Source organism: Rhinopithecus bieti, unplaced genomic scaffold (assembly GCF_001698545.2).
Source record: "Rhinopithecus bieti isolate Rb0 unplaced genomic scaffold, ASM169854v2 scaffold_56550, whole genome shotgun sequence".
NCBI lineage: Eukaryota > Metazoa > Chordata > Mammalia > Primates > Cercopithecidae > Rhinopithecus > Rhinopithecus bieti.
In genome coordinates, this window is record NW_016821820.1 from 309,426 (window position 1) to 321,526 (window position 12,101).

The 12,101-nt window shown below is 38.3% G+C and overlaps 1 protein-coding gene across 1 annotated transcript in view; it reads left to right on the top strand.

Annotated features, from left to right (window-relative positions):
- The first annotated feature begins 416 nt into the window (after window positions 1–416).
- CNGA1 (cyclic nucleotide gated channel subunit alpha 1) overlaps window positions 417–12,101 on the top strand; it is a 45,644-nt gene continuing 33,959 nt past the window's right edge. Inside the window, 1 exon segment of the mRNA XM_017860642.1 lies at window positions 417–603. Within this exon segment, the coding sequence (XP_017716131.1) occupies window positions 513–603 (91 nt within the window). The 5' untranslated portion in view covers window positions 417–512.

Below are 12,101 nucleotides of genomic sequence, written 5' to 3' on the forward strand. Positions count from 1 at the left end.
ATAAAATGAATATATGAATATTTCATAATTCTTATATAATGATATGCTGTTTTGCATTTTGAAATGGGGGTCACTATATTTATTCACTAAGTAATTAATTTACATGATACAACATTCAAAATGTATAAAATATATACAGTGAAAGATATTTTCCCTTCCACTCCAATTGCCCAGTCCCATACTTCCCCTTCCTCAGAGGCAGACAATCACTGTTAACACTTTCTGGTTGCATTTTTCCAAAGAGATTCTCCCCACTCCTTTACGCACAGTACACACACACACACGCAAATATAGATATTTACATATATATGTATATTTCCTACAAATGGTAGCATACCATTTTGTTTCTTCTTCTTTTTTTTTTTTTTTTTTTTTTTTTTTTTTTTTTTTTTTTTGAGACATAGTCTTGCTCTTCGCCCAGGCTGGAGTGCAGCAGCACAAACTCGGCTCACTGCAGCCTTCGCCTCCTGGGTTCAAGCGAGTTTGGGCTAATTTTTGTATTTTTAGTAGAGATGGGATTTCATCATGTTGGCCAAGCTGGACTTGAACTCCTGATCTCAAGTGATCCACCCACCTTGACCTCCCAAAGTGCTGGTATTACAGGTGTGAGTTTAAGGATTTCCAATACCTTCTTTTTCCTTCCAAAAAGAGGTCTCATAGATGAAATACAATATAGTATATAAAATATAAAAATAACAAGGTACCAGAGGTAGGAAGACAGGAAAAGGGAGGGAAGAAGGGAGATTGAGACTGTGGCAGAAGAAACAGCAATAATTCAGTAGACAATGGAGAAATCTTTTTTTTTTAAATGGAGTTTCGCTCTTGTTGCCCAGGCTGGAATGCAATGGCACAATCTCCGCCCACCACAACCTGTACTTCCCGGGTTCAAGCTGTTGTCCTGCCTCAGCCTCCTGAGTAGCTGGGATTACAGGCATGCACCACCACGCTGAACTCATTTTGTGTTTTTTTAGTAGAGATGCGTTTTCACCATGTTGGTGAGGCTGGCCTCGAACTCGCGACCTCAGGTGATCCACCTGCCTTGGTCTCCCAAAGTGCTGGGATTACAGACATGAGCAGTAATCCTCGCAGGAGATAATTTTATCAGTTGCGGGGTTGGGGGAGGTGGTGGTGAGATCAGGGTATTGAGTACCCCAGCTATGCTCTTCCTGTGGGCTTGCCTTGTGCTGGCTGTGTTCTTCAATGTTAAGTCACTGTCCTCATAGTTATTCTGCGTAACTCCTCCTCCATCTAGGGCCACACCAAATTCCTCTTCTTGTCCTTGGATCCCAGTGGTAGTAACAGTTTGGCTACTTCTAACCCGAGGTTACTGCACCATCCTTTGTTGTTTCCCTACACTAATATCTTTGTAAATAGTCTCTTTGGAAATAACCTCTTCCAGAATGATCTTGAGTGTGCCTTTCTTTTTGGTTGGGACCCTGACTGGGAACCTCCTTCAAAAGTATTACTTATCTATTACATATCCTTTTTGTCTTATTCACTGTAGTATTAATTTCTTGAAGGCATATATCATATATTTTGTTAATATCTGTATTCATAGCATTGAGTACACTTCCTGTGGCTAGCAGGTATTGATAAATATTTTTGTCTTGAGAAGCAAGAATAGAAGGAATGATGGAAAATGGTAGGATTATAGTCACCAAGCAGGTTTTTTAAAATCTTAGTTTGGGCAGGGCATGGTGGCTTATGCCTGTAATCTCAGCACTTTGGGAGGTCGAGGCGGGTGGATCACCTGAGGTCAGGAGTTCAAGACCAGCATGGCCAACAAGGTGAAACCCCATCTCTACTAAAAATACAAAACTTAGCTGAGTCTGGTGATGCACACCTGTAATCCCAGCTACTAGGGAGGCTGAGTCAGGAGAATTGCTTGAACCCACGAGGTGGAGGTTGCAGTGAGCCAAGATTGTGCCACTGCACTCCAGCCTGGGCAACAGAGCAAGACTCCATCTAAAAAAAAAAAAAAAAAAAAAAACTTAGTTTGGTTTCCTAAAATTTTCTCATTTCTCCCAGTCTCCAAATCAGTTCAGTAACCATTTTCTCTGTGTTTCTGCTCTGTGGAAACCACTTCACTAGGAGTGGGGTTCTGGCTAGTGATTCGGGCATGGCTCATGCCTCCAGAAATTTGTCTCAGTGAAGGGACCACTGTGGCTAAAGTTTCTTAAAGCAGGAGGTGTCTTTTGGGGGTGGAAGATGGAAGTAGGATCTGACACTAATGGAGAAGGCGTGGAAAAGCTTCTGTGGCTATACAAAGAGGATTAATGAGCAGTATTAAGAGCCAAGTTGAGACTCCATAGCAGGAACTTATAGTGCATCTAATCCACTTTACCTTACACAAAACTACTATATTAGTCTTCCTAAAGTAAACCTGGGGTGATGTCATGCTCTTGCCTTAAAATCTTCAATGACTCTTCATTTCATGTAGAAAGAAGAATGAGCCCCTATTTTGATGCAGTGCTCTTACTTTCACGGACCTGTTTCTTTTTTTTTCTCTGTGTGTAGAAATTAAACTAGTTTAATTTCTATTCTCCAGATGGGCTTCCACAGGAATTCCATAGGAATATCTCCTGCCTCTATGTCTGTTGTGGGAAATCAGGGACCCCCAAACGGAGGGACGGGCTGAAGTCACAGCAGAAGAATATAAATTGTGAAGATTTCATGGACATTTATTAGTTCCCCAAATTAATACTTTTATAATTTCTAATGCCTGTCTTTACTGCAGTCTCTGAACATAAATTGTGACGATTTCATGGACACTTATCACTTCCCCAGTCAATACCCTTGTGATTTCCTATGCCTGTCTTTACTTTAATCTCTTAATCCCATCATCTTCGTAAGCTGAGGAGGATGTATGTTGTGTCAGGACCCTGTGATGATTGCGTTGACTGCACAAATTTTTTGTAGAGCACGTGTGTTTGAACAATATGAAATCTGGCACCTTGATGAAAGAACAGGATAACAACAATGTTCAGGGAACAAGAGAGATAAGACTTTGGACTCTGACTGCTGGTGAGCCAGACAGAATAGAGCCATTATTTCTCTTGTTTCAAAGGCAAATAGGAGAACTATCGCTGAATTCTTTTTCTCAGCGAGGAATATCCCTGAGAAAGAGAATGTGTCCTGAGGGTAGGCCTATAAATGGCCCCCAGGGGGCAGCCGCCTTTTACGGTCAAAGTCGAAGGGATGNAGCTGAGGAGGATGTATGTTGTGTCAGGACCCTGTGATGATTGCGTTGACTGCACAAATTTTTTGTAGAGCACGTGTGTTTGAACAATATGAAATCTGGCACCTTGATGAAAGAACAGGATAACAACAATGTTCAGGGAACAAGAGAGATAAGACTTTGGACTCTGACTGCTGGTGAGCCAGACAGAATAGAGCCATTATTTCTCTTGTTTCAAAGGCAAATAGGAGAACTATCGCTGAATTCTTTTCTCAGCGAGGAATATCCCTGAGAAAGAGAATGTGTCCTGAGGGTAGGCCTATAAATGGCCCCCAGGGGGCAGCCGCCTTTTACGGTCAAAGTCGAAGGGATGAAATAAGCCCTGGTCTCCTGTAGCACTCCAAGGCTTAGTAGGACAAGGAAATTCCCACCTAATAAATTTTGGTCAGACAGGTTGTCTGCTCTCAAACCCTGTCTCCTGATAAGATGTTATCAATGACAGTGCAAGCCTGAAACTTCATTAGCTATTTTAATTTTGCCCCATCCTGTGGTCCTGTGATCTCGCCCTGCCTCCATTTGCTTTGTGATATTTTATTACCTTGAGAAGCATGTGATCTCTGTGACCCACACCCTATTGGTGCATTCCCTCCCCTTTTGAAGATTGCCAATGAAAACTTGCTGGTTTTATGGCTCAGAGAGCATCACGGAACCTGCCGACATGTGATGTCTCCCCCAGACACCCAGCTTTAAAATTTCTCTCTTTTGTACTCTTTCCCTTTATTTCTCAGACCAGCCGAGACACTTAGGGAAACAGAAAAGAACCCACGTTAAATATCAGGGGTGGGGTTTCCCCCAATATATATCTTTACGCATGAATTCTCATTTGCCTGGAATAGGATGCCTTTCTCCTGCCCCATTTCCACCTGATAAATCCTACTTACCCAGGCCCCTTATTTTCTGTTTGCTCTTGAATTTATTGTTTCAGGAGTTGTCTCCCATGGTGATTTCATCTTCCAACAGAGAGTATCTCCCTTTCTAATCCCAGATCCTGTTGGCCATTCCTGACTTTAAGCAGCCTCTTGCATTTATGCCTCCTGCTCTTGGGGTAGTAGGAGTATCCTATTATTATTAATCTCACTGTTTCCTCACTGTCCTCTGTTTAACGTTACTAACACTTTTGTAACTAATGCTCTGTATTAAATTCCTTCTATTGAACCACCTGATGTTAGCCATTTTTCTGATTGGCTGATTTCTGATTCACTGTGTTAGATTCACTGTGTTAGCACACCTGATTGAAAGACTGTGCTTCAAGATCCAACTCCATCTTCTTCATGGACCTTTTTTCATTATATGGCTGAAAAAGATTTTAAAAAAACTCCCCTAGAATATTAAAATATCTGTTATTTCAACAATCATATTTTCTTATGACATTGTAAAATATCTACTAATTTCTAAACAAATAAAATATCTCAGAAATTGGGGAAAGGATGATTGACAATTACAAATAATTATCTAAGATTCTCTTATAGATGCCAAATACTTGTTCATTTTAGTACTCCTGGCTTGTTCTCCTGTAGTCCTCTGCTACAGTACTAGTTGTAAACTCTTTTGGGGGCATACTCATCTTTGGATTTGTTCCTTATCCAACTGGCAGAGAACTCTGTGCATTGTACATGTGTGCTCTTTATTGAGTTGGGCACAGACTCATTGCTTGGCATGTGTATTTTTTCTTTTTTTGAGACAGAGTCTCGCTCCGTCACCCAGGCTGGAGTGCAGTGGTGTCATCTCGGCTCACTGCAACCTCTGCCTCCTGGGTTCAAGTGATTTTCCTGCCTCAGCCTCCCAAGTAGCTGGGACCACAGGCACCCACCACCACACCCAGCTAATTTTTTGTGTTTTAGTAGAGACGGGGTTTCACTGTGTTAGCCAGGATGGTCTCAATCTCCTGACCTTGTGATCTGCCTGCCTTGACCTCCCAAAGTGCTGGGATTACAGGTGTGAGCCACTGTGCCCAGCCATATTCTTAATTTTCATTTTATATTCCAGTTGTTCTTTGCTATTATACAGAAGTAAAATTCATTTTTACATTGACTTTACAGTCCTGTGACCTTGCTAAATTCACTTATTTGTTCTAATCATTTTTTTCTAGATGCCAAAGAATTTATTTTATGGTTGACTACATACACTATTATGTCATCTGCAAGTAAATAGTTTTACTTCTTTTCCAATTCAGATGCTTTGTATTCTTTTTCTTGCCTTATTGCAAGTGCTAGAACCTCCAGTGCAATGTTGACTACTTCTAGAATATCCTTGTCTTATTCTTGACCTTAGGAAGAAAATGTTCGGTCTTTCATCATTAAGTATAATGTTAACTGTAGTTTCTTTTTTTGTTTTGTTTTGTTTTGTTTTTTGTTTTTTGAGACAGTCTGGTTCTGTTGCCCAGGCAGGAGTGCAGTGGCAAGATCTTGGCTCACTGCAAATTCTGCTTCCTAGATTCAAGCAATTCTCCTCCCTCAGCCTTCCAAGTAGCTGGGATTATAGGTGCTTGCCACCATGCCTGGCTAATTTTTGTATTTTTAGTAGAGACAGGGTTTCACCATGTTGGCCAGGCTGGTCTCCAACTCCTGACCTCAAGTGATCCACCAACCTTGGCCTCCCAAAGTGCTGGGATTACAGGTGTGAGCCACCGCACTTGGCCAATGTTAACTGTAGATTTTTTGATACATGCTGTTTATTGGGTTGAGGAAGTTCCCTTCTATTTCTGGTTTGCTAAGAGTTCTAGTTATAAACGGGTGTTGAATTTTGGAAAAACGCATTTTCTACATTTGTTGAAATCAACATTTGGTTTTTCTCCTTACCTTTTGTCATTATTATTGTGAATCTTATTGATTACTTTTCAAATTTATATCTACATTTCTCATTTTAAGTTACAAAAATACTGATAAGTTATAATAGTTGCTTGTAAGTTTTGTTTGCAAGAGCTGATCCTCAGGTTTCAGATTTGTGGATCTGAAATATCAAACAGTTAACAGCAACCTTGAAGCCTTTCCTAACCATTATTTTCTCTCTCTCACTTACAGCATTCAGAAAAGGCCAAAGGCACTAAAGGCAAATAACACAGAGTAATGTTTCACAAGGTGTGATTCAGGAATCCTTTGCAACAGAATTACTTATAGTGCCTGATAAAGCTGTAGATTTATGTGCCCTACCCATACCTTATTCAGACTCTGCAAATAGGGCCCTGAAATATGCATTTTAAACAAGCTTCACAAGTATATTCATGCTAAATTAAAAGAACCACTAATACACAGTTAATTATGTGTGGGTTTGTGTGTGTATGTGGGTACACAGAGTATCTTCTCTGCCCTTTTATATAAAGAAGGCATTATTATTCTGTTTACAAATGTGTAAACTGAGGTTTCATGAGGTTAAAAAATCTCACTTGAGTTCATTCAGCTAATAAGTGACAAAGCTAGATTTTGAACCCAAGCTAGAGCATGATTTCAATCAGTAGAATATACTGCTTCCATGTATTCACGGTTCATGTTCCATATTTGTTTTGCCCGAATTACCCGTAAGATTTTCTCAACCATTGCTTTGGTATATTTTTGTGTAGTTTGTTATATCCTCACTTAGGTAAGGAATTTGTGTGACTCAGTTAAATATGAAAGTTGAATCTTGCTTTCCAAAGCAATTGTTTCTCTTTGATTCACAAATTTCAATTCAAAGACTCATGCATAGGAAAACCAGCAAAGCAACAAAGTCCCTAAAAGAATATATTTTTCTGTTCTTTTCAGATGTTTTGCCTATGATCCTATGATACTAAAAGAGTTGAAAGTATATGAAAATAATAAGCAATTACTATTAATATTTTTTTCTCAAACTACAGAGTAATTTTACCTTTAAAACAGATGGAAAATTCAAAATAAAATATTAGCAACTGGGACCCAGTAGTATATAAAAAGAATAACTTACCAGGGCTAGGCACAGTGGCTCACACCTATAATCCCAGCTACTCGGGAGGCTGAGGCAGGAGAATCCCTTGAACCAAGGAGGCGGAGGTTGCAGTGAGCTCAGATCATACCACTGTGCTCCAGTCTGGGTGACAGAGCGAGACTCTGTCTCAAAACAAACAAACAAAAAAAGAATGACTTATCATAACCAAGAAGTGTTTATTGTAGAACTGTTAAAAGTGTTTATATAGTTCACCATATTAATATTGACAGGAAAATATGATTATTTCTATGAGAGCAAAGGAAATTCTAATAAAAACCCAACATTAATTCCCATATCTAACAGTTTAAAAATAGGAAACTTCCTAACATGAATAAAACATCTGCCTCAAACTAATGGACAACACCATGCTTGAGAATGAAAATCAAGAGGCATTTTCATAAAGCCAAGGACCATACTGGATATCTGTTAAGATAGTTATAATAACAGAATATCAACACTATTATATATTATTTTCTGGAAGTTTTAGTCAAGGCAATTAGACATTAAAACTAAATGCTTCTTAAAAAGAGGAAATGAAATAATTTTGTGTAAGTAATATAATTGTATTGCAAAGACAGAAATTAATTAATACAAAACCTATTAGAAAAAAATTTTGTAAAGGCCAAAAGGTGGTCAGTTTCAAAATAAAAAAGAATAAATAATTTCCTGACATAGCAAAAGTAAAGAGTTAGTATACATCAAGGGAAAACCAAGTTAATGACAAAAGGAAAACAAATATAAAACATGTAGGAATTAATAAAAATGTAGAATCTGTATATTGAAACCTTTTTGAAAATGTAAAGGAAAATAATTTCTTAATTTATTCTGTGATTTTAATGCAAATTCCATCAAAATCTCTATAGTTGGAAAGGCAGTTTTAAAATAACATTTTAGATCAGTAGGGAAAAGATGGTCTATTGATTACTGATTAAATGCTAATTAGAATATCAACTATCCATTTAGAAAATATAAAGCTAAATCTCTGCTGCATACCTTACACCAAAATTAATTTGAGGTAGATTAAAAAGGAAACCATAAAACCAGTGGGAAAAATATCTATGAATAATTATAAATTCTAAATGTCTCTATTTTTCTGTTTATAATTTCTATTTTTTAGAGAGGTTATGTATTTTTAAAAGTGATTAATAAAAAAATTTCCAAGTAGAATACTTAGGCCAACAGGAAATTACAGGGCAAGAGAAGTGTCTCATTTTTCTTTAGGGTTAAGCAAAGGCCAGGCTTGGTGTGTTCTGACAATAGGAATTATATTTTCTGTTCTTATTTAATCTTTTACTCATGTTATTTTTTCTGTATATTATGATGAATGAAATAATTACATATTCTCCCTTCCCTAGTCATAAGGCTTGAGATCTCTAAAGAGAGTGTTTATTGATGACAATAGGAAGTTGGCATGTGGGGAAATATACCAGAATAGTCATGTCTTCATTCTGACGCTGAAAAGGAGTCAGTGAAGCATTTCTCTTCTTAGAAAGCAGTTGTTTCTCAGTAAAAATTACTTTAATTATATTTTAAAATATATGTACATGTTCATTAGCAAACATAACAAAAATTCTTTATTTCCTATTTATTGACTACTGCCTGCTAGTTATTTTCATTAGTTGTTTGGATACTGGAGTGAGATAGAAAGCATTATTTATTGTTGTCTTCACTTGAATATTTAACATTTTGTAAAATTTAAGTCATTATTGATTTTACTTTTAATAATGAGATATGTTTTATACATTTTTCTATATCAAATGATTTTTCTTTCATTTTAATTTACTTAAGAGTCCTATGAATTGGCAAGAAAAGGTCTGAGAACAGATGGGGACAGTCCTGCCTTGGACTCTCTCAGGGCAGAGTATAAATGGGTGGACATGATTGATAGTTCATTGTAACTCAAAAGTATATGCTACCGTGAGGATTATGTTTATTAAACTGATAGTAGAAGTTGTCATTTACTGGGCTTGTACTATGTGCCAGGCATAATGCTAAGCACTTAACTCATTTAATCCTCACCACAGTTTGTGAAGTAAATGTTATTCCGGAAAACAAGATGAATTTTCTAAAGAACAAAGTTGTCCAATAATGGATCGGGCTACTCACAAGGCAGGAAGTTCCCACAACCAGAAGTGTTCCAAAAGAGACCAGGTGATCATTTATCAGGAATATGATAGTGGCATTCCTGTTTGAGTAGAAGGTTGGCTCAAGTGACCCTTGAAATTATAACTGCTTCTAGGTTTCTATGATTCTACTTTGCAAATGCCATCACACCTTGTAATATAAACCAAATAACACCAGCAAAATCACTCAATTTAAAATCCAGTTATTGGCTTGGTATGGTGGCCCACGCCTGTAATCCCAACACTTTGGGAGGCTAAGGTGGGAGGATCATTTGACGTCTGGAGTTCAAGACCCGCTTGAGCAATATAGTGAGATCCCATTTCTACAAAATAATTAGTCAAATGTGCTGGCATGTGTCTGTATTCCCAGCCACACAGAAGGCTGAGGCAGGAGGACTGCTTGAGCCCTGGAGTTTGAGGCTGTAGTGAGCCATGATCACACCACCACATTCCAGCCTGGATGACAAGGTAAGACCCTGTGTCAAAAAAAAAATTCAGTTATTATGTTTTAAACATATCAGTTCTTTCTGTCAGTTGAGACACTAGTGTTGTTTGCTTAAACTTATAATACACGTAGTTTTTGGTTTATTTTTTCCTGCTGAGGTTCAGTGGCCCTCAAGTTTAAAAGTGGATTATTGAAATGGTATACTAGAATTATGACAACTTTAATATTAAAATTTAAATATGTTTTTGATTTCTCATCTGTAGTGCCAAAAATTTGGGGGGAAATTAGGAATCAGTGTAATGAGAAGTTAAAAGCATAAATTTTTGGCATCATATGTACTTTGGTTCATATAGCTACTATATTGAGTATATATTCTAGCTATATGTTTTTGGCAAATTAAGTACCTTTTCTGAGTTCCACATTCCTTATCTGTAAGAACCTGAGGAAATACTTACTTCATAGTTTGTAGTGAGAATTACCTGAATAGAGTGCTTTGTGTCTGGCATAGAGTAAGAACCCAGTAAATTGTCAAGTAAATTATTACATTAAAGAATAGCATCACTAAAAACATATACTTTTTTTTTTCATTTTCAACAATGTATTTATTCAACCTGGCACATCCAAAATATTATTCCAACATGTAATCAATTTTTTTTTTTGTTGTTTGTTTTGAGATGGAGTCTTGCCCTGTCACCAGGCTGGAGTACAAGTGGCATGATCTCAGCTCACTGCAATCTCCGATTCCCTGGTTCAAGCGATTCTCCTGCCTCAGCCTCCCGAGTAACTGGGATTACAGACACATGCCACCACGCCCAGCTAATTTTTGTATTTTTAGTAGAGATGGAGTTTCACCATGTTAGCCAGGATGGTCTCAATCTCCTGACCTCATGATGCACCCACCTCGGCCTCCCAAAGTGCTGGGATTACAGGCGTAAGCGGCCGTAATCAATATTTTAAAAATCGGTAATGAGATATCTTGCATTCTTTTTTTATGCAGATGCTTCCAGCACATCTCAATTCACATGTTAAATTTCCAAGTAAATGCTCAATCTATATTTAGATTTATAAAATTCACAATTGAAATTGAAGGTTCACATATCAAGTTGTTCCAAACACACTTAAAAGTCTCCTAATAACTTTATTATCACTTCAAATAGTTAAAATTAAATAAAGTTTAAAATCCAGTCCTCAGTCTCACTAGCCACATTTCTAGTGCTCAGTAGCCACAAGAGCTGGTGCCCACCACATTGGACAGCATTTTTTTCTTTTTTGAAACAGAATCTTGCTCTGTCACTCAGACTGGAGTGCACTGCAAGCTTCACCCCACCCCCCTGTCTCAAGCCATCCTCTCACCTCAGCCTCCTGAATAGCTTGGACCACAGGCATGCACTACCATGCCTGACTAATTTCTGTATTTTTAGTAGAGATGGGGGTCTCACCATGTTGTCCAGGCTGGTCTGGAACCCCTGACCTCAAGTGATCTGCCCTCCTTGGCCTCCCAAAGTGCTGAGATTATAGGCATGAACCACAGCACTCGGCCTGGGCAGCTTATTTATAATTGGTTCTCAGCTCTGGCTACTCGGCAGAATCCAGAATTCATAGAAAAGGCTTTTAAGAATACAGTTCCACAGCCCCCATCCCCAACCTTACTCAATGGGAGGCTGGGAAGGACTCTGGTTCCAAGAGGCAGCCTGTGTTTCCTGATGGAAGGATGTGACAGGGCTGTATCTTTAATGTTTCACCTTGAACATTGGAGACAGCTTCAAGGAGGAGGTAACTAGATGTGTCTTAGTCCATTTTCTGTTGCTTATAAGAAATATCTGAAATGCAAATCAAAACCACAGTGAGATACCATCTCACACCAGTTAGAATGGCGATCACTAAAAAGTCAAGAAACAACAGGGGCTGGAGAGGATGTGGAGAAATAGGAAAACTTTTACCCTATTGGTGGGACTGTAAACTAGTTCAACCATTGTGGAAGACTGTGTGGCAATTCCTCAAGGATCTAGAACTACAAATACCATTTGACCCAGCCATCCCATTACTGGGTATATACCCAAAGGATTATAAATCATGCTGTTATAAAGAAATATGCACACATATGTTCACTGTGGCACTATTTACAATAGCAAAGACTTGGAACCAACCCAAATGTCCATCAATGATAGACTGGTTTAAGAAAATGTGGCACATATACACCATGGAACACTATGCAGGCATAAAAGAAGATGAGAACATGTCCTTTGTATCATTCTGAGCAAACTGTTGCAAGGACAGAAAACCAAACACTGCATGTTCTCACTCATAGGTGGGAATTGAATAATGAGAACACTTGGACACAGGGTGGGGAACATCACAC